Raw genomic sequence first — 23,669 nt, 5'->3', positions numbered from 1 at the left:
AGAGTCCTTAGGAAGGTTACAGAATAGCTGAGAGTATGAACAATTGAACCTAAAATTACAGTTTGTGCACTTTCCTAGGTTTTTTTCTCCTTTGGTTACAGTTGGCTAGATTGTTTTTTTTCCTGACCAGAATCACTAAGAGCCAACAGACGTGTGTGTGTGTGTGTGTCCAAAAATAAAGTAATTCAAAGTTGGGAGTGATTGAGGGAGAAACTCATAGTAAAGGGTGGAGGATATTGGGTTGTGAATCATCACGTACAGTAATCCAAAGCAGATGCTTCTCTTCGTAATACCTCAAATATGAGTGAGGCTTAGTTGCAGTGTGTGTGTGTGTGTGTGTGTGTAGCCATTGAGCTCTATCACCCTGTTGAAATAGTGGTGTTAATTACAGTTGATCCCTGGGTCTCACAGGAAGAGGGAGGGGTGATAGAGCATCCAATCTCAGATGAGAAAAGCCCAAGCCACTGCACCGCTGAACACTATGGATTGCCTGGCATTCTGGCTCCTTCTGGGAGACTTTAATTTCCACTTTCCAAAGACAAATCTGATGCTTGGATAATGCAGACACACAGACGCAATGACAGACACACCACACTCTCCGTATTAAAGCTTATTCCCACACAGTATCAGTACAGACCCAATCCAGTTTGAAGGTACACAGTTGATTATAGCGTGACTTGGACTGCAGTAAACAGTCTCTGTGTGAAGCACCAACAGTCTTGTCTGCTGTGGATCTGTGTCCAGTTCAGTCTGATTTCACAGTGACTGTTTATACTGACCTTAGGGGACTATCAGTTCGTTCTGTCTTGTGGCACGGCTCCAGACAAGCATGACAGACAGGACAAATGGATATCATATCATGTTTTAAAAGCTTGGTTGGCGACATGAAGAAAAACTGAACAGATATGAATTGGTGACCACAAAAGAGAGAGAAGGGGGCAGAAGAGCTGCAGTTACCATGACAGCGTTCACACATGGATAGGAAGTAGATTAGTCTGTTTCCTGCGGCCTGTGGGCCTGACTTCCCGTGGATCAGAGGGAGGGCCTCTCATCTAGGGAGGGGCAGTAAATCACTGGCCAACAGACCACAGACCAGAAAACCATTTCAGCGACAACAAATCACAGACTCTGCATTTCATTAGCCTGACAACTCACGATGAATGATTCTGCTGCTGCTCTGTCGTCCGCCACATACTTTACTCTGAGACTGCCCATATTCAAGTCGTTTGTGGTGACGAGGGGCATTGTACAAAACAAAGTCATCAGCGATTGGATCGTTTCTAATCAAGGGATCATAGCCATTAACACATTTTCAAACTGCCGCTTTACCCACGTGTTTTCTGGCTCTGGCCCAACCCATTGGTTTCTGGACCAATCAGCTGGCCCGGGAAGTCGAGAAGGTACTCAGATCCAGACTTATTGCAGAGAAGAAACTAACGTCCGTGGGCGTGGCGTAGTGTTTAGCCGGAGCAAGGTGTCTGGGTAGCCAGGCAAGTATGTCAGACCACAACACAAAACAGAGGGGATAACTGACCACAGGCCATGAAATATCAGCCACAACACAGAAAGACCTGACGGCCCAATACAGAGATCTAGGCCTACTCCTACAATCAACTAGACCTTCAGAGCATTACCAACATAGGCTGTCACTCAAATATGGACCTCAAAGCCAGTTCCAATGCATTTTCCCCCTCTAATCAGGGACAGATTTTGACCTGGGACAACAGGTGGGTGCGATTCATTATCAGGTAGAAAACAAAACCAGCAGTAGTCCGGCCCTCATAGGGTAGGATTGGAATACCCCTTCAACCAACTGGCTCTTCAGCCACAGTGAGTCTGCTGAGTGGGTCAACATCTGCCTCATAGAACCAGTCTAACCCAAAGAGGCTGTCAGAGTTGATCTAATGAAAAGACCCAGAGGACATAATGTCCATGAAAACTAGAGTGAATATAACTCTCCATTTGCCTGTCCCTCCCATGAGATATTATCAAATCAAAATCAAATCAAATGTATTTATATAGCCCTTCGTACATCAGCTGATATCTCAAAATGCTGTACAGAAACCCAGCCTAAAACCCCAAACAGCAAGCAATGCAGGTGTTGAAGCACGTTGGCTAGGAAAAACTCCCAAGAAAGGCCAAAACCTAGGAAGAAACCTAGAGAGGAACCAGGCTATGAGGGGTGGCCAGTCCTCTTCTGGCTGTGCCGGGTGGAGATTATAACAGAACATGGCCAAGATATTCAAATGTTCATAAATGACCAGCATGGTCAAATAATAGGTCTGTGACAGGTATGCTTCCACTTCTGCTGCTTGTCATCTCAAAATATGTTCTAGGCAAATCTATAACCTATATTATCACGCATTACACTATTATAATGATTAGGGATGAACAATATAAATCGGTGAACATATCGGGATCGGACGATATTAGCTAAAAATGCCAACATCGGTATCGGCCCGATGTCTAGTTTAACGCAGATGTGCAAAATTGATGTCAAAGCTGACGTGCATATCTTTAACGTAGGTGCATGACGTAAATACGCCACGTAACATTTTGCGCTACAAGTGCATCACAGCATTCCTAACCTAGCCCACAATGTCTGCAGTGTGGATCGAGCAGTCAAGAGTAAGAACACCTCAGCGAGACAACTCAAAGGCGAAATCCATTAATGCCAAGATAATGGAATTCATTGCCCTTGACAATCAACCGTTCTCTTTCGTGGGTGATGTTTCCTTTAGCACGGGTACACACTACCAAGTGCGTTATTTTTGAGATGTTTCCCTACCGGAGTTGGACAGTAATAGTGTCACTGCTATTAGCTTCACTCCATACTATGGAACGCCTTTGGGTGTTTGCGAGTCAAAAAAGATACACGTCAAATAACACTATTTGACAATAAGACGTGTTTTTAATTTGACAGATCAAATAACACAGTTCTATTATAGAATGTTGTGTGTTCTGAATTTGCACGTGCAAGCCAAGCGTCACCACTACTATCAGTAGCACTGTCAAAGCTGCACAAAAAAGTCTGCAAACAAGCAAACGCCGGGCACGAACGATGTGTTTACAATGCCACGTTGGTAATAAAGCATTATTTGTTCGACCGCAACTTCTGGGGTAGCTAGCTTTAGCTTGGTACCTAGCTAACACCAATTTAACCAGCCTGAAAACAATGACCAGTAGACACTGCAGTCATTTTCATTTTTCCGAGCAATGATTTAGGAATCCTTGTGAGTAAGTATTAGCTAGGTAGCCACTTGTTCGCCTATTGAAATTGAACTTCAGTTCATGAAAATAAATAGCTAGCCAGCTACTTAAACACGTTGCCCAAAGATAACGTTATAAGCAGCCAGCCAGCTTAAACTGGCTACTGAGACTCGTCCGGACCGGGTTATGTGTTGTGAGGCTAGCCACAATAATGATTAGGCACAATAGTGAAATTTGCAGTTTGCCTTCAAAATAAAAGTACTTCTTTGAAAGTGATGCAGAAGGTTACAATTGATGGAATCATGCCATATTTAGAGTAGATAATGTTAAACAAGTTTGGAATGTGAAGCAATGAAATGGGGTATCAGTCTACTCGATGACACCCACAGAACACAACTGTGAAGAGTTTACGCAAATATAAGCGTTATAGCTCTTATTGAGGAACAGTGACTGTGTGAAATCATCTCCGCAGTCAGCCGATTGTGTGTTTTGACATTCATATTGCACTGTAGCGCTTTACCTAAGGATTGGGGATCAATGAAATGGTATATCAGTCCATATATATTTTCCCAATGTCCTCAGAGTTATCAGACTCCAAAACATCCACACAGTATTGTTTTTCCTCTGGAATAGTGTTCAATACACATAGGTTGACAATAAATGTGGCTCAATTCACAGTTGTTTCAGAGTCCAGCAATAAGAGCTACGGCGCTAATGTTCTCTGGGTGTCACTGAGGAGACTGATACCCCATGTCATTGATCCACAATCCATAGGTAAGGATGTACAGTGAAATAAGTTTGCCCCAATGCAATTCTAAAGTATAATACATCCAGTGTGATTCCAACAGATTTGTCAAATTAACAAATTACTGTCTTTTGTTGATTTTATATAACATTCCAACCTCGTTTAGCATGATCTATTCAATTGGGGCAGTTGTATTCATTTGCATCACTGTCAATTACATACTTTTATTGTGAAGGCTAACTGCAAAGTCCACCATTGTGGATAATCCTTATTGTGGCTAGCTTCACATGACATCAGCAAAAAAAGAAACGTCCTCTCACTGTCAACTGTGTTAATTTCCAGCAAACTTAACATGTGTAAATATTTGTATGAACATAAGATTCAAAAACTGAGAAAGACAAACTGAACACGTTCCACAGACATGTGACTAACATAAATTGAATAATGTGTCCCTGAACAAAGGGAGGGGGGGTCAAAATCAAAAGTTACAGTCACTGGCCACTAGCTGCATTAAGTACTGCAGTGAATCTCATCATGGACTGCAACAGCTTGCCAGGGCTTGCTGTGAGATGTTACCACACTCTTCCACCAAGGCACCTGCAATTTCCCAGACATTTCTGGGAGGAATGGCCCTAGCCCTCACCCTCCATTCCAACAGGTCCCAGATGTGCTCAATGGGATTGAGATCCGGGCTCTTCGCTGGCCATGGCAGAACACTGGCATTCCTGTCTTGCAGGAAATGATGGACAGAACGAGCAGTATGGCTGGTGGCATTGTTAAGCTGGAGGGTCATGTCAGGATGAGCTTGCAGGAAGGGTACCACATGAGGGAGGAGGATGTAATGCACAGCATTGAGATTACCTGCAATGACAAGCTCAGTTCGATGACGCTGTGACACACCGCCCCATACCATGACGGACCCTCCACCTCCAAATCGTTCCCGCTCCAGAGTACAGGCCTCGGTGTAACGCTCATTCCTTCGACGATAAACGCAAATCCAACCATCACCCCTGGTGAGACAAAACCGCGACTCGTCAGTGAAGAGCACTTTATGCCAGTCCTGTTTTGTCCAGCGACGGTGGTTTGTGCCCATAGGTGACATTGTTACCGGTGATGCCTGGTGAGGACCTGCCTTACAACAGGCCTACAAGCCCTCAGTCCAGCCCCTCTCAGCCTATTGCGGACAGTCTGAACACTGATGGAGGGATTGCGCGTTCCTGGTGTAACTTGGGCAGTTGTTGCCATCCTGTACCTGTCCCACAGGTGTGATGTTCGGTTGTACCGATCCTGTGGAGGAGTTGTTACACATGGTCTGCCACTGTGAGGACAATCAGCTGTCCGTCCTGTCTCCCTGTAGCTCTGTCTTAGGCGTCTCACAATACGGACATTGCAATTTATTGCCCTGACCACATCTGCAGTCCTCATGCCTCCTTGCAGCATGCCTAAGGCACGTTCACACAGGTGAGCAGGGACCCTGGGCATCTTTCTTTTGGTGTTTTCAGAGTCAGTAGAAAGGCCTCTTTAGTGTCCTAGGTTTTCATAACTGACCTTAATTGCCTACCGTCTGTAAGCGGTTAGTCTTAATGACAGTTTATAGTTCATTGAACAAGCATGGGAAAGTGTTTAAACCCTTTTACAATGAAGATCTGTGAAGTTATTTGGATTTTTACGAATTATATTTGAAAGGCAGGGTCCTTTTTTTTCCTGAGTTTAGATGTGTCCGACCAGGGTTATTTTAGATGACCCCTAGCTATATTGTTAGCTAGCTAACTATAAAGCTACTGAAAAAGATGTTGTTTTGCTATGTTTTTGGAGAATGAGCTCCCTAGCTTTTTTTTTTAATGAACAGCACTATAGGTGCATGAGACAACTTTACCAGCATCATAGCATTACGTATCGATGAATCGCTGTGACATATGAAATACGAGTGATAGTGTAATCAATGTGTAATAACTACGTAAAATATTTATGAACGCATTAAATTATGTGATGTGCAGTCCTATTCAGGTCCTGACTGGTCAACAAGCTTATTTACTGTTATGACACGTGTATCTTTTTTTGACACACAAAGACCCTCACGGCGTTCCATAGTATGAGAAATCCTGGTTGAGAATGAAACTGAACAAATTAACAATGAAACAGCACAGCAAGTAGGTGAAAGAAATAGGTTTTGATTATGTTTCACTGGTAATGTGGACATACGTAAATGCCAACTCAATAACTTTTTGGTCAGTGTGTGTGTAACCTTTATTTAACTAGTCAAGAACAAATTCTTATTCACAATGACGGCCTACCCCAGCCGGACGACACTGGGCCAATTGTGCCGCCCTATGGGACTCCCAATCATGGACGGATATGATACAGCCTGGATTCGAACCAGGGACTGCAGTGACGCCTCTTGCACTGAGATGCAATGCCTTAGACTGCTGCATCCATGTGTATGTGTGTTAACTATTTAAATGTACGAGAATGCTTAAAAAGGCCACAAACATTTTAAATATCAGTTATCGGTATTGTTTTTTTTGGCAAGGAAAATATCGGTATCGGCCAAAAATGTCATATCGGTGCATCACTAATAATGATATCATAATAACAGGTCATCATATAATGGCACCATTATTATGACCCAATTCTATAATATTGGCCTGATCCCACAGGCCTTATGTTTTTGTGTGAGAGTGTGAGCGTTTGTCCTCCTGAGTGGGAGAAAAGCTGCCCTACAGCCACACAGAGGTTCCCATGAGACGCTACACAAGGTCAGGTCTCCACCATTCCTCCAGAATCCTCCTTTGAAGCCCCTCCTAATCTAATAGAGGCACAAGCGGGAATTTGGATTCGTTCTGTTTTTCAGTTAGGCACTTACACCAGAGAATATCTGTATTGACAAGGACTAGAGTTGGATGATAAATTGGGCTAATGATCCGATCCCGTGTTGCTTTTGGTGCAGTGAGGCCATTAGCAAGTGTTTTGAGCTGTGTTCCATCCTCCCAATGCTGCAGACTGAGCGGAGAGGTAAAATAACGGTCTGCTCCTCTCTGCAGTAACACCAGACAATCCAACGCAGCGCTCTACCTGCGGTGTACCACAGAAATAAATTAGATGAAACAACAAGGCCGACATTCAAAATTTAAAAAAGTCAAATAGCAGACTTCCTCCTGAGATAACATGATGAAACAAACAGCATCAAAACACTCCAACAGCAAAGTGTACACCTTCAGTTCACCTCCTCGTCTGTAGTCATGGGACCTTTAAACAGATCAAAATGCCCCTCTACTGAAACACATGATTAAGACAGCAGCGTCGTGTGATCGTGGAGGATCAATGAACGCAGCTGAACGAACAGGTCGGTAAGGTCTGGTTCTCCGCAACACCTAACGATTCAAACATTATCTGGTATTTGTTCAGGAGCAGATGACCTTTTTATTTTTGTGTAGATGAGAGATCAAGGTACCCAAGTGCTTTCTTATCATCGCTCCTTAGAAACTAACGTGTTCTTTCGTCGCAGAGAGAGAGGGAGAATGATGATGGAGTGGATCAACGCGTATTAGGGGACATCATTCCCTTCTTAAAGAACACAAAGCTATATTCTGTAAAACAGTGTTTTAGAATCCAGCTAAACGTTTTACATTTCCAATAAGTCGCCGGGACAGGCTCGCATGCTTTCCAAATGCTATGCTTTTATTAACACTATTAGCACTAGCAACAGCATAGTGAATTTGTTTCCACATGGTCAGAGAAGTTGTCCAGATCCTAGCCTGGCTAGGTTATCCTAAACCAGAGTTCCTGAGGCCAATCCTCCTCTGAGTACGGGAGTGTAAACATGTATCTGGCAACTGGCTCACATCGCTCCCCGTCTGATCACTGGTAAGTAAACAAGACTTTGGCAGCATTGACACAGGCAGCCCAATTTTGATCTTTTTTTTCACTAATTGGTATTTTGACCAATCAGATCAGCTCTGGAAAAAATCTGATGTGAAAAGATCTGATGTGACTGGTCAAAAGACCAATTAGTGGAAATAAAAGCTGAATTGGGCTGCCTGTGTCAACACAGCCTCAGTGTCCTAACGGACAGCAGTACTCAGGACATTACAAGTGCAGTGGAGACAGTGCAGAAGGGACACGTCAATGAAATTGGACATGATAATTGGAAGGTAGCTAGGTGAACAGACTAAAGTATTGAGCAAAGTATGCAAACACACCCACGCAGGTAGGCGAGCACGCACACACCATTAAGCCTGCTATTGACAGACACAGCAGGGAAGGACATTCTACAGAGCATTGCAGAGGAAAGAACAGAGCAGTGAGGAAAGGCTTTAACTTAATAAAGTTACTGCCTGTGGAGAGACAGTCAGGGCCTCAAGCTCTCACTCTCACCCTCCTCCTACCAGCTCTTGCAAACTTCCTCCCTCTCGCTCTCTCCCTCTCGCAACAGCTGTAGGCAGAAGTGCAGTGGCATACCAGGGGAGCCCCTCACATCTTCAACAGCCTTGGTACGTGCACACTTCACACACACTACTACTGATTACCATAGTCTGATTAATCACGACTGCGACCAATGCTCTCTCCCTCTATTGGGCCATCCAAAACAAGGCGTATCCTCATCCATTAATCTAGCAATTGCTGTAGAATTAACTAGCAGTACATTCACCACTCTGAGTTGCACCCAGACAACTGACCCTGAATCCAACACTTAATGATTTGCCAGTCAGTCCCAGTCAGACGAGCTTTGACCTGAGAGTGATTGGCTTAAATGTTGTCCATTACATTCTCCTCTTTTAGCGCCAGGCATGAATCAAGTGGTCCTGCCTGCATTTCTGCATCGGGCCTGGGGGCAGAGCACACCGCTCCTTCTGCTTGTAAGATGTGTCCATGTCCTGCTACAAGTAAATGTGTGTATTGAAGTCTGTATTCGTATATTGGAATTGTGTATTCATGGAATGCGTATAATAAAGTGTAATGAGATTTCCATTAAGTAAAAAAATAAAAGGTAGGGATTGAACACACTCAGGCTTTGCAATGAGCTCTGGCTAGGAGTGGGAGGTTAATGGTAAATCAGGTCAATAATATCTTAGAATCTGACAGATCACTCACTCATAGATATGGCCAGTCATAACAACTCAAGATTTCAAGTTGAAAAGATGTATTCTCCATTATAGTACCACCACAGATTAGGGTATGCAGTGCAATGGTACCCAGGGCTGAAAATGACTCAGTAAGGACTCTTCTGCAGCTGGAGTTGCACATTTTTGAGAATATTCAGAGGTGGAAACTTTCAGTGGGAATTAACGGGAATATATGGGAATTAATGGGAATATATGCAAATTAATATTAATACCATTTAAATGTAATGTTTTTTGCATTGGATATATTTACCATATCATATGGAGACAAACATAAACCTTTTACATTATGATAAGTAGGTAATCCTTCCAATAGAAAAAAATAAATAAATACATTTGTTACAAATGTAACTTTAATTACATGAGCTGACTCTTCACATGGGATGATTTCACTGAACAACAAAAGAAAATTCCTTGAATGATTGCCAATGACCCATCACATCTTCCAAAAACATTTTCAACATACATCTGTAAAATGATAGTCTAGAAACTAAAGCATTGGATGTCTTCCACTCAGGCTTCCATGCCTTCTCCCTGGACCTCCTCAATGTCCACCTCTTGAGGCCTCAGAGTCTGATGTTCATCTTCACTATCACTTTCCAACCTTGTTGAGGACGGCTCGTTGTCAGGCTCAAAAAAACCTAAAATATGCCCAGATGGCCACCAATTTTTCAACCCTTGTATTGGTCAGCCTGTTGCGTGCTTTGGTGTGTGTGTTCCCAAACAAGGACCTGTTGCACTGAGGCGGCTGATGTTGGTGGGATTTGGAGGATGATGGAAGCAACAGGGGAAAGAGTCTCAGATCCACAAAGTCCCTTTCACCAGGTGGCTGAAGAGATATGTTGGCACGACTGCCATATTGCATCTCCGTCCCAAAGCCCTTGCTTGGAAGTGTACTTCGCCAGACTGCCAAGAACCTTGCCCTCATCCAGGCCAAGGTGGCGAGACACGGTAGTAATGACACAATAGGCCTTGTTGATCTCTGCATCAGACAGGATGCTCTTGCCTGCATACTTGGGGTCCAACATGTATGCTGCTAGTGTGTATGCTTCAGGCAGAAGTCTTCACGTTTTGATGTATTTCAGAACTGCAGTTTCCTCTGCTTGGAGCAACAGTGAAGTGGGCAGGGCAGTACGGATTTCTTCTCTTACATCTTTCAGCAGAGTCTGAACATCAGACAGTATGGCATTGTCTCCCTCAATCCGTGCAATGGCTACTGCTATAGGTTTCAGGAGTTTCTGGCTGCTTACCACTCTCTCCCAAAATACATCATCCAGGAGGATCCTCTTGATGGGGCTGTCCATATCGGCAGACTGTGATATGGCCATTTCTTGGAGAGACTCCTTCCCCTTCAGGAGACTGTCAAACATGACGACAACACCACCCCAGTGGGTGTTGCTAGTCAGCTTCAATGTGGTGCTCGTGCTCTTACTCTTCTCACTTCGCTTGGTTAGGTAGATTGCTGCTATAACTTAATGACCTAACCATTTCCTTGGCTCTCTTGTAGTAGTGTATCCATTGTTTTCAGTTCCATGATGTCCTTGTGGAGCAGATTCAATGCGAGGGTAGGACTCCACTTTAGACCAAGCAGCCTTCATGTTCACAGCATTGTCTATCACCAGTGCAAATACCTTCTGTGGTCCAAGGTCATTGATGACTGTATTCAGCTCATCTGCAATGTAGAGACCGGTGTGTTTGTTGTCCCTTGTGTCTGTGCTCTTGTAGAATACTGGTTGAGGGGTGGAGATGTAGTTAATTATTCCTTGCCCACAAACATTCGACCACCCATCAGAGATGATTGCAATACAGTCTGCTTTCTCTATGATTTGCTTGGCCTTCACTTGAACTCTGCATGCAGCAAATGAGTAGATCAAGCATGTCTGGTTGGAGGGGTGTATACTGGGCGAAGAACATTCAGAAATCTCTTCCAATACACATTGCCTGTGAGCATCAGAGGTGAACCAGTTGCATACACAGCTCGAGCAAGACATTCATCAGCATTTCTGACTGCATTCCCCCATTGAGTCAAAAGCTGTTGCTATCGTTAAGGTGTCCGATTCATAATTTTCACCTCGAATAGAAGTAGAGGGACTTTCGTCAGAGGTTACTTGTTTTGAGCGCTGAGAGAACTTTATGCACTTGGACCGATGATTCTGTATCTTTGTTGCATTCTTCACATATGATTTGGCACAGTATTTGCAAATGTACACAGCTTTTTCTACATTGTCTCCACACATCAGTTGCATTTTCCTGTAAAGATTAGAAGAGTAAAAAAAATATACAAAGGAAAAAACAATTCCATGTACAGATAAATAGTTAAGCAGTTAGATTAAACAACTATTTTGTAAGATAAATGATTTAAAATAAAACATGTATGAAAACAGGTGAATTAACACTCCTCAGTAAGCTGGTTTAAGCAAGCTAAAACCCACACAGGGTTGGCTGTAGGCTACTATTTACTAGTAAACCAAAAATCATGTATGTCATAAAATATATTCACCCCACCCAGTACTGTAATCAAAACTTACCAGAAAGCATGTAGTCCTTGGCTTAGACAGTGTAGTAGTGTGGGCTCAATATCATCTCAGTCATGTGAAAGATCTTGAGAATCAGCTGTACATGTGATGGAAGAATGCACTGTGCATGCAGAGGGTTGCAATTCCATTGAATTGGGGATAGTTTAACCAAAATATGCCACAAGACCTTGAATTGCCTTATTTGTATCCCACAAAAAAAGTTCACCATTATTAGCTAACTATTTTGATGAACTTAAGCAAAATTTCCCAAATTTCCGGGCTTAACTTCCCATGGAAAATTTCCGGAAAGTTTCCGACCCTTTGCAACCCTAGTTGCAGCACAGCCAAACACAAAGTCTGCAACACAAAGTCTGCAACACAAAGTCTGCATCCCAAACGGCATCCTACTCCCTATATGTAGTGCACTACTTTTGATGAGCCCTGGTCAAAATCTAGTACACCATATAGGGAATAGGATGCCGTTTGGGATGCACTGTACAGTCGGCTTCTAGATCTGTATTGCTTGTTCTTTGGGGCTTTAGGCTGGGTATCTGTATAAGCACTTGGTGACAACTGCCAATGTAAAAAATGGATTTACAAAATAAGATTGATTGACTAAACAGCCTTTTCGCAGCTTATTGTAAGCAGAAAATGAAACTTTTCCCTGTTCATTAGAGGCTTGTAGCGTGGAACCAGAGACATGTTGTGTTTAGGGAGGAGTTGAAGAGCAATAGGACAGAGTTGCTGAAAAGCCATAAGAGTTTAGTGTCTCTAGTGAATCATACAACAGCTTTGACGAGGGCCTGTCATCACATGCTAGTGTCAAAACAATCAGCAACAGAAATGTTACAGGCCATTCTTACTCTCGTCTCCCGCTGTTGAGAGCGAGCTAGGGCAAGAGTGAGCGAACGAGACAGGAAGCTTTTCATCTGTGTAGCAGCTCCACCCAGCCAGCGACCCACTTATAGATCTGTCCCAACTGTTCAACCACAGCTCACATGATCCCAGAGGTGGAAATGTGTGTGGACACAAAACGTACACACACTGCTGACAGATGTTCAGGAAAAGTTGAGTGGCTCTTGTATCCTGGTGGAAACACCTGCAAGACCTGCGTCTCCTCCTGACAGCTGGAAGCCTTTTCCCAGCTCTTATTCTATTCAAAAAGCTCACTCACACACACACACCTCTCTAGCCATCTAGGTCTCCCTCTCCATCTGATCAGGTCTCTTTTTTGATACTCTCTTGTTCTACATCTCTCGCTCCACTCAACTCCATCTGATCGCTCTTTTCAGCCTGACACACAGGAACCTTTCTCGCCATTATTCCTTTGCAGCACCATTCTCAAACTGAAATTCCATCCCTTAGGGTGCATCTAGATTCACAACACAGCTTGTTTCATTAAAACGCAGCCCATTGAGGATTCCACCATGGCGAGTGCTGCAGTAAAGCTGAGACCACTAGCTATGTCACTTCTCCTTAATGCTGCTTTGTGGCCTCGCATGTAGGCTCCACACACACAGGCATAAGCCCCAAAACCTGATCTGAGCCGGGCCTAGAGCCTCCACCTCTCATCCTCCTCCAATGGGAGAGCAGTATTCACCAGTGGGCGTGGAAGAGAAGGGGAGCAGGCCATGTTTCTCTAACTGTTTATTTTGTGGTATTCCCTAAGTACTCCCCCAGCTGCCAAACTAAGCCAGGAGAGAACTGCATAAAAAAAAAACACAGCCTTGTCTGTCTACCAAGGCGGTCTGACTAGCTCTCTTTGCCTACCCACCTACACTCCAAGTGTCAGTTACAGGTCATATCCTCCAACCATTTTCCAATTCACATTCATTCCTCCTTCCCCCTCCTCTCACTTCAAGAAACCAGCGTGGGAAGCAGGGGAGGGAGAGTGAAATGAAGCCACACTGCAGGTCTTAAACATGGCTCCTCATCCAGCTTTCTCTGCCACTCCTGGGCTGCATCCCAAATGGCAACCTGTTCCCTATAGAGTGCACTACTTTTGACCAAGGCCCATAGGGAATAGGGTGCCATTTGGACCGCATCGCCCAGTGTGTGAGTAATACTCACATCCAAAACACCCTTATGAAGGGTATTGCAGCTAGCTGAAACGTTCTCTATTGTGGTTAGTGGTATATCAAATCACTTGGGAGCTGCATTTGCTGTGTGTAGGCTTTCTTCCTTTATTCTAAGTGTATACATCTGCCTGTCCAGCAGGTCCCAAATGGCACCCCTTTCCCTATATAGTGCACCACTTTTGACCAGAGACCTATGGGCCCTGGTCACAAGTACTGTGCTACATAGGAAATCGGGGCCATTTGGGATGCAGGCCTACTGCGTGCGCAAGTGAAGAAATATCTGAAGGCTAAAGGGAGAGAGGGATAAGTGAATTAAAGATGCTGGGTGAAAGCAACCCTGGCCGTTAATGAATGGGATCTGTAAAGTAAGTGTGTGTGTGTGTGTCCTTTAGAGAGCCCCTCCACAACTCCTCACAGCCCAGGAATAATACATGCACTGTATCATTCCTCATCTCTGGCAGCCTTCCACCTGCTGCGGAGGTAATACTGTAGAAGCCCAGCGTGACACACTGAGGTCAGACACATTAGGCGGATCATTAAAGGTCTCAACCACAGCAGCAACATCCCAGTGGGCAATATTAGCTAGTTGAAGCAACGTTATGCTGACGTCTTATATGTTATGTCATGTCCCGCCAGGTTGGACACCGAAAGAAATGGGAAGTTTTTTTTAATTACCAGAGGAAGTACATTTCTCTTAGTGGGAGGTAGAGGACCCCAAATGACTATGTTTTTGTCTGGTGGGAGGAGTGAGGGAGACACTTTCATAGTCTCCAGTGGGTTTAGCTCGGTCATGCGTCCAGAGTCTGAGTCAAAGGGCTTAGAGTGCATACTGGGTTACACTACACTAGCTGCCTGTGAACTAGTGTACTTCAGGGAGTGTGCACTAGGCAGGGTATTGACTCTTGGGAGTGTTTCCTGAAACAGAGAAGGAAACATCTAACACTTCCCCTTGGATTGGTTCTGTCTCCAGGTACACTTGGACAAAGGGAAACAGAGGGGAGAATCCCTGTGTATTAACGGGAGTCACGAGGACACCGGCTGGGTCGTGACACACACACACTCACTCCAGCGGCCCACTGTCTGGGTCCCATGGGACCACTTCAACACCAGAGAGAAAGAGAGGGACATAAATCTCTGTGTCTAATCTCTCTAAACCCTCTTCTTGCCTTAGCATTGGACTATCAAAGGGCATTAAGTTCCTTTTGAGATGTAGGAGAGCATAGGGGACTTGGAAGGCATAAGGTCTGCATAATGGACCAATACATGGGCTGACCGGCAAGGAATTTGAGAATCATTTTTAAAAAATCATGCGCAGTGCAAACTGCAAAACAGCACACCATGCACTGCCAACGCAATGCTCTCCAAAACATAAACTGGACAAAATAGGCCTAATTGTTCTCAGTCCAAAATGCTGCTCTTTGTGTTTCGGAAAGATATCCCCATCTAGAAGTGTGACAGCGATTCAGCCAATTGCATTCCTTCAGCCTGCGGTCCAACTTGAGTCCATGCCATCAGCAGTGTGCCATAGTAATAATCCAGTGGAAGGAGGAGAGAAATCACTGACAGTGACACAAAATAAACACCCACTAATTCACAGCGCAGCGATACAGTATGTATGCCTTGAGATACAAAGCACACTCCTGTTAGTGGACCTATTTATAACACACGCTATTAGCTCACTGTATGTGTCAGTTGCTACTCTCCAAATGGCCATAGCAGAGAACCAGAAGAGAGAGCGGTGAAGGAAAGCCAACTGAATAGCACTGGAGGGCTTAAGACATCATATACATGTGTTTCCTCAAACACTGACTTATCAACCCAAATGTGAACGTTCAACAAACTCAAGCCAATTTTTAATAACGCGGTGTCTCGGGTGCGAGCACACACACATGTACTTACACAGGGTCTAGCAGCGTAGTGTCCCAAGGGAAACGACCCCAACAAGTAAAGCCTGTTCAGCCCAGATTCATACTGGCTTGTCAAACTCCATCACAGACAGTAATGACTTGTTCTGAGGAAAAACTAGACCTCGAACTCTCTGTGTGTGTGTGTGTGTGTGTGTGTGTGTGTGTTCATAAGGAGGGAATGTGGAGGAAATATTTCCTGAATACTCCAGAAGGGCAGAGGGAGAAAATGGGAAAATCTCAACTGCCGTCAAACAAAGCTGCCTGCCAGCGACAGTACGAGAAGACAAATATCAAGTGTTTCCCATAAAGCGCGGTGGCTTTGAAAATCGAACTCACTTGATGAAGCAGCGGGCTCCTTCGAACGTATATCCCTCCTCCCATCCCGTTGGTAAATCTATGCGGGAAAGAGAGGGGGAAGAGAGAGGGGGGTAATGAATAGGCTACGAGACAAATAAATCGCAACACACACAAGCGGCTGTTGAGATAGGAGCAGAGATCTACGCGTGACCGAAAACACACGCCAGCCCCTTTGGCAATATTTGTAGCTATGCTATCCATTAATGATATATCCTAGTGCGGATGTTAGAATAGCCTCATTGTCATTTCCATTCGTATCCGTTATTCAACTTATTGAATTGATAGGAGCCAATTAAAATGTGAGATAGGCTATGCTTAAGAAGCAGGCTTTTACAGTGTGAGGACCTATGCATTCCGCGCACGAAGTCTTCCCTCTATTGCGGTGGATATGGAATGGTAACAATAACATCCTTATCCGCAAGTCATTTTCACAACAATACAAAAACATGTGTTGCAAGTCTCGCGTCAATGTTTCATTTTATAATGTTATCAACAACTGTTACAAAATAACTACCCACTGCTTCGACTACGGGCTTTAAGCCTTAGTCTCGGCTACAACCATGGCAAGTGGCAAACAATGTAAAAAAACGAATTTATTCGTTTATTAAATGTGAATGCCTACGTGACGGAACTTTCAACAAGTCTGTCGCAATGCCTAGGTATCATTAACGTTAATTGGCGGCTCAACTTGGTGGTCCTGGCGCAGAGGAGAGAGACGGCTGTTGCTTGCGGCAGGGAGTCTTCGCTCAATGTTTCTCCGTGGTTTCAGAACCCCTTTAAAACCGAGACTCTTGCGGTATGTAACGAATGGAAGAGTTCTACGAGAACCGTTTTTACCTGGGGTTTTTCTGTGCCCCGTTATGACGGCCTCTCCGGTGACGGGATGCAGCCAGGTCGTACTCTTGGCTTCTTCACTGTTGGGTAAGAAACGGGGAGAAGGTGAACACGCAAATAACACAGACATTATCAAACGCGTCGAAACAAAGCCAATACACTTCCATGCGCTGCATCCTGGGAATATTTACTTGATGAAGAATATCCTTCCGTCCCGAGTAACCCCATAACTCCAAGAAGAAGGCAGGCAAGAGAGCCAGTCTGGGTTTAGATCCGCCGCCATGTCTAACAGAGGACGGAATCTGGAGTGCGCGTATCCGTGCCGTCGGCGCGTACTCGGGAAAACCTTAGCAACTGGGCGCGGGGAACCTCTGTGGGGCGGGAGCGTGCTTGCATGGTAGAGAGGTCTCCTCCTGTTTTTACATTGTTTTCCAAACTTTTATTGAAACAAATTATAGTTTGTAAGTTCATACTAAGGAGCACAAACACTAGCCTATATAAGCCTAAAGCGAACCTATGATTCATAAAAATAGCCCATCTCAGATATTTACATGCTAAAGATGTAAAATTCAATTAGAAATGGCATTGAGTGATATCAATCTGTACAGCATGTCCTTGTAGCCTAGGGCTACTGAATTCACCAATGGAATACTCATCCCGCAAGTGTGCTATAGCTTTACGTGGATGGTCCGTATTATCACACATGCCATCCCAGGTCAACCTTGAACCTCACTGGATGGTTCAGCTGTCTATAAATCCTTCTTCCACCCAAACAACCCTCCCCTCCCTTCACCCCCTCCCTATAGGTCAGACAGAGCAGAGGATCCCGAGTAGATTAAATGCATGTGTGTGTGAACGGGTGCATGTATGCGATTGTAGAAGTGCAAGTGTGTGTATGTATGAGTGTTTGTGTGTGTGTGTGTGGGGGGGGGGGGGGGGCGGCATGTGTGTGTCTTGCCAAAAAAGATGGTGAAAACGCAATACAGACAGATTAGCCAGGACGTCAACACCACGCATATGAGATTTATCCAACAAAACACAACTACATAAATGAAAACAAAGCACTTCAGATACATGTCCAAGCCAATGTCAAACAAAGGATACCCACTAGATACTGATCTGTGGTCAGTTTGCTGCTCCACTTCCCTAATGGTTAAGGTTAGAATTTGGGGAGGGTAAGCTGATCCTGGATATGTTGTCTGAGAAGGGGAACGTCTTCCCACCCCTCAGGCTCCCTGGCCTTGTGAACTCACCACTAAATCCACCCAATTAGTAATCCTTATGTCCAAGGGGGTTTAGCAGATTAGTGTGTGTGTGTGTGTGTGTGTGTGTGTGTGTGTGTGTGTGTGTGTGTGTGTGTGTCAGAGGAGACTGTTATAAGACCTCGGTTGGAGTCAAAACATATCTGTTGATTAACTTGTGCAACAGCATACAGTGTAGTAACTACTGTGACTTACTTAATAAAAAAAAAATGTTGACTACTGTTTAGCACATCAAATGAAAGCAATATTTTCTTAAGTACAGTGATTTGCACGATAATAAATGCAAATCATCCAATACATGGACTAATAATGTGTGACGTAAAAGGTAAATCATGTAAATAAACACTTTAACTAGCTGGTAACTACAGTTATATGTAAATCGTGTAACTCCCAGAGTCTTTACATTCCAGTGTAGATATGGCAGTGGGACAGGAGGATGGAATGCAGTGCTGCTAGTGATTACCGTCTCCTCTCCTCTGGATATCAAAGGTAGCGAGATGTTAGACTACACCAGACACCAGAGCCAAGCGGGGCTGGGGCTATATGGGGAACTGCTGCTGTGAGTGAGGGAGGGAGCCTCAAAACAAACACGATGAAAACGTTTCAAACGCTGCTCTGGTTCCTGTCGACGGTCATTAGGACGGAAATGTAGCACAGGCTGTACTGTCTGTATGTGTGTGTAGGGGAGGGGTTTTGTGTGTGTGTGTTTGTGTGTGACACGTGCTTATGTGAGAGAGTGCCTGTGGTCTTGGATTCGGTCACGGTTTACAATATTCTGTCTAACTGTGACTCAGACAGTTTTACTGTGGAGCTTTAGACCAGAGGCTGGGAGGCTTCGTCAAATGCCCATCAAATAACCCTGACTGACACTACATGTTTGATTTGAGTTCAGCCTTGTCCGAAATCTGTCTTGCCTACTACAGCATACTGTGCACTACTCACGCTACATACTATTTAGAACGTACTGTTTTGTAAAAGGTATGCTGTAAGCAACAAATATCAATATACTACTCATCCATACTGAGAGGTATGCTGTAAGCAACAAATATCAATATACTACTCATCCATACTGAGAGGTATGCTGTAAGCAACAAATATCAATATACTACTCATCCATACTGAGAGGTATGCTGTAAGCAACAAATATCAATACACTACTCATCCATACTGAGAGGTATGCTGTAAGCAACAAATATCAATATACTACTCATCCATACTGAGAGGGTGTCATCAAATGCGCAATAGCGCTTGTTCCCCGCCATTTGTACATTTTTGTAGAGCACATCCCCTATTCTGATTACCAGGTTGTTGTCAACCACAGGTGGGAGGTAGAAGCCAATTCTCTTCTTCAATAGAGTGCAGCGAATTCTACTAGATGAAAAGCCAAAATGAGTATGACATCCTGGAATGAATTTTCAACATTTCACATACTATAAAATGTTTTATTTTCGGTTACCCAAGAAGCCTACTATTTAGAATTCAAGTATGGTTATTCAGACATGTCTGATACTCTGCTTCTGATTGAGTCTCAGTTTGGCGAAAGTAAAATCATTCTGAGAACAGATATGGCCTTTCTCCCAGACCCATTCTGACTAACTATTCAAGGACTGCGTCCCAAATGACAATAATCCCTATATAGTGTACTACTTTTACCCAGAGCCCTATGGGCCCTGGTCAAAAGAAGTGCACTATAAAGGGAATTGGGTGTGATTGAGGATGCAGAAAAAGTCTCCATCAAACTTCCCACCGACCCGAGGGCCTGTCTCTCCCCCCAGTCAGGAAAGGGACTGTGAGGGGCTGGAAACTAGGCTCATAATGATTATTGATGAGACTGCGGCTAAGCTACGACCCCTGCCGCCTTTTTGAAGTCGCCTAGCGCAGAGCAGAGCAGTTCGTCTGATGTCATCATTAGAGGGTCCAACCAAGCCAATGGCCGCTTTAGAAACAGAGAAGACTTCCTTCTTAGGGACCAATCTGTACCCCACTGTTACTATAGGAGGGCCTCAACCCCCTTTATCAAAACAAACAACTCCATTCCTATTCCATCCAGTCATCCATCACGCCCCTTATATTTTCCCTGCCATCCTCCTCTCCACCTTGTTCTCCCAATTTTTCTCTTCATCTCCCCAACCCTCTCCCAATTCTCACCTCCTATCCTCGCACCACCCCCCAATCCTCCCCATAATTTTTCTCACCCATACTCTCCTCTTTCACCATGTCCTCCTTCCTATCTAGAGTCTCTGACCTCCATTTCACGTCTGTCCCTTCTCTCTGGATCAGCGACTGCAGCATATCATATTCCTCTGTGGAGCTTTCTGTCAGGCCCACTCAGCCTCTCTCTATGGGCTCTGTGTCGCTATAAGTGTTCAATTTAGGAGACAAGGATTATTTCAGCAAAAACAAGACACCTGCGCTGCAGGTTGGCACTACAGTGTTGTGCATTGCAGTGGGAATTCCACAGCTAGGGTAAAAGCTTTACTTTTCAGAAAGAATAAAACAAGCTAGAAAACACATCGGGCTTCAAATCAAATCAAATGTATTTCTATAGCCCTTCGTACATCAGCTGATATCTCAAAGTGCTGTACAGAAACCCAGCCTAAAACCCCAAACAGCAAGCAATGCAGGTGTAGAAGCACAGTGGCTAGGAAAAACTCCCTAGAAAGGCCAAAACCTAGGAAGAAACCTAGAGAGGAACCAGGCTATGTGGGGCTTCACCGGTTAAAGTGCTCTCCACATGACCATGGCGTTAAAAGGTGGGTTTGTGGCTGGAGTTGGCTGGCTCGCTACCTACCCAGTTAGGGGTCCCTTGAACGATCATGCAGTGTGTGTGTGTTTCACTAAGACCAACCTAAAGATCAGAAACTGAACACAAGGACCAGTTAACCAACACCACACTGGTTCTGCTACCTATTTGGTTTCCTTATAGGCAGCAGGGGGGGGGTGGACTATTGTCTGTGCGAGGGATATTCAACCACCCTAGGAAGGCAAAGGAAGTTATTTAGAATATGCTTCTATATTATTAAAGACAGTTGTCTGTTGTGGAGATGGCCCAGTGTTGAAGAAGGTGGTTTGAACTTAATGGAACAGATTGCTGGTTTACATTGTACTCTATGTAAGGTTGACTCCATCCGCCATGTGTACTATACTGCAGCACCCACCACAACATCCCCAGGGCAGGCAGGTCTTTGTGACATCTGATGCCAGGGAGAAAGTTAGACGGACGGGTCAGACGAGGGAACGCTAAGCCCTGGAAGCCGGAGGGCAGGGAGAATGCCAATGTCTGCTAAATACCAAGTTTGTTATCATCGAGCTTGTCTAGCATTGAAATCAGGGAGAGAGCGAGAGTGAGACCGAAACAGAGAGAGAGGGAGACAGAGCGAGAGGGTGAGGGAGACAGAGAGAGAGGGTGAGGGAGACAGAGAGAGAGGGTGAGGGAGACAGAGAGAGAGGGTGAGGGAGACAGAGAGAGAGGGTGAGGGAGACAGAGCGAGAGGGTGAGGGAGACAGAGAGAGAGGGTGAGGGAGACAGAGAGAGAGGGTGAGGGAGACAGAGAGAGAGGGTGAGGGAGACAGAGAGAGGGTGAGGGAGAGGGAGACAGAGAGAGAAAGAGCCAGGTTCAAGGTTGATACGTTCGAGACACAGAAATGCAGTACATGCAGAGATGCTGCTGTGGTCTGGACTAATAATAACATGGTTAACGTTATGCTGCAGAGTCAGGCAGAGACTCAGGGGAAACACACTGTATGTGTGCGTGACTTCACTGTGCGTGAAGTCGCAAATGGCGCAAATAGGGTGTCAACTGAGAGATGGCATTAAGCCTCTGTTGTTGGACTGGAGAGGTGGGAGGTCATAAAGGTGGATTGCCACATCGTACTGCGCTCTAGTTTTGATGGAAGGCAAGGAGTGTACGTTGTAACTTCAATACTAAGTGCTTTTGAATGTGGATGGTGTCATGGCTTAAGACCCCATCAGCCCACAAAGCTAAAGCCTAGACACCCGTTTCAGTCAGTTTTATTCATCATACAAGCTTGGTTCATCAAACCAACTCAGTCTTGGTTCGATCTAAATGCTGTGTACAATCAAGGCCCTTTAGGTACAGTAAGAGTTAACCCACTGGGCAGAGGCGTCAATTTAACCTCTATTCCACGTTGGTTCGACGTCATTTGAAACAATGTTGATTCAACCAGTGTGTGCAAAATGGAAGCCTTGTACCACAGCTCTTTGTTTAAAGATTAGAACGACAAACCTTCTACAGACGTCTGAAACGCCGGCAGCCCCTGCCAACTAACACAACATTTGCATTGAGAAACATTTACCCTGTTGATGACCACAACCTTCAAGGTGATGTTACTCTGCCAAGGGAAATAAACAGAAATGGCGTAGTCGTAAATATTTCATAGTGAAGGTCTATTTACTATTTAAATGTGTTTACTCTCTCCGCTGGTCTTCGTCTATGTTTGTTGAGTAGGATGCACTGGCCAGGTTCACAGCAGTAGGTCCATCACACAGCAATTACAACTCTCTAGAATAACTTTTAGATGTGTGTGTGTGTGTGTGTGTGTGTGTGTGTGTGTGTGTGTGTGTGTGTGTGTGTGTGTGTGTGCGCTAACTCTGGCACCTGCTTTCTTATACTGAAGCTGCCTTGAAGGCCTACGGAACTACTGGGGTGAAGCAGATATCATGCAAACTGATTAAACTAAGATTCTTTACAACAAATAACTAGTAGAGATGACTGTAAATGTTTTTTGCAGTAGTAGTAAAGTGCTATTTTTGCCCTTTTCAATAATACAGTACTGTAATGCATAGCTTGCCCTTAAATTGATGGTGATGTTGTAAAAGGTCTGGGTGAGCTGAAGCAGAGGAGTCAGGCGCAGGACAACAGAGATGAGTAATACACATAAATCTACTCAAGACTTACAAATACAAGTCAAATATACCGAGCCCACAATACGGACCGTAAATACAACAAACAAACAAGCACAAAAATCATGAGGGTTAAATAATGAACATGTAATTGGGGAATTGAAACCAGGTGTGTAAAACAAAGACAAAACAAATGGAAAATGAAAAGTGGATCGGCGATGGCTAGAAGGCCGGTGATGTCGACCGCCGAATGCCGCCCGAACAAGGAGAGGGACCGACGTCAGCGGAAGTCATGACAAATGTCAAACGCTGCATTGCAGGACACAGGGAAATGGCCTGTTGCTAATAGGCTTCAAAAATACTCTGCCGCCTCCAGCCAAGTGATTACACATGGCTGTGTGTGTGTGTGTGTGTGTGTGTACATTTTGCATCTGTGTGTGTGAGAGAGAGAACGAGAAAGAGACAATTATTCTGACACTCTTTAACCAACTACATTAACAACAATCCTGTCTGACCTTTAATACAGAACAGACACACAAACACATCGCTGCATTCCAAACAGTTTGGTGATGACTTAATTGTCTGAGTCTAGTAGAGAAGAGAATTTGTCAGGCACTCTGGATACTTTTTTTAGGCCTATTTACCCTCTGGGCACACACTGGTTGACTCATCCTTGTTCCCACATCATTTCAATTAAATTACATTTAAACCAACGTGGAATAGACGTTGAACTTGACGACTGTGCCCAGTGGGTAGTGTACATTTTTTACCATTTG

The 23,669-nt window shown here is 44.5% G+C and overlaps 1 protein-coding gene across 15 annotated transcripts in view; it reads right to left on the bottom strand.

Annotated features, from left to right (window-relative positions):
• LOC110500191 (pleckstrin homology domain-containing family A member 5) overlaps positions 1-17,171 on the bottom strand; it is a 162,675-nt gene extending 145,504 nt beyond the window's left edge. For 4 of the 15 annotated variants that reach the window (XM_036957553.1, XM_036957554.1, XM_036957555.1 and 1 more), the window contains exons 1-3: positions 16,959-17,157; positions 16,771-16,847; positions 15,913-15,970 (exon numbers count right to left, since the gene is read on the bottom strand). In XM_036957553.1, coding sequence (XP_036813448.1) covers positions 15,913-15,970; positions 16,771-16,847; positions 16,959-17,050 — 227 coding nt within the window. In that variant the 5' untranslated portion in view covers positions 17,051-17,157. Of the gene's footprint in view, positions 1-6,289; positions 7,028-15,912; positions 15,971-16,770; positions 16,848-16,958 lie in introns of those variants that run through there. The other 11 variants (XM_036957557.1, XM_036957563.1, XM_036957559.1 and 8 more) reach the window with 5 other exon arrangements.
• Positions 17,172-23,669: the final 6,498 nt, after the last annotated feature.

The sequence above is a fragment of the Oncorhynchus mykiss genome, chromosome 21 (genome assembly GCF_013265735.2).
Source record: "Oncorhynchus mykiss isolate Arlee chromosome 21, USDA_OmykA_1.1, whole genome shotgun sequence".
Lineage (NCBI taxonomy): Eukaryota > Metazoa > Chordata > Actinopteri > Salmoniformes > Salmonidae > Oncorhynchus > Oncorhynchus mykiss.
Note: the sequence above shows the minus strand (reverse complement) of the source record. Positions and strands in the feature narration are given on the sequence as shown.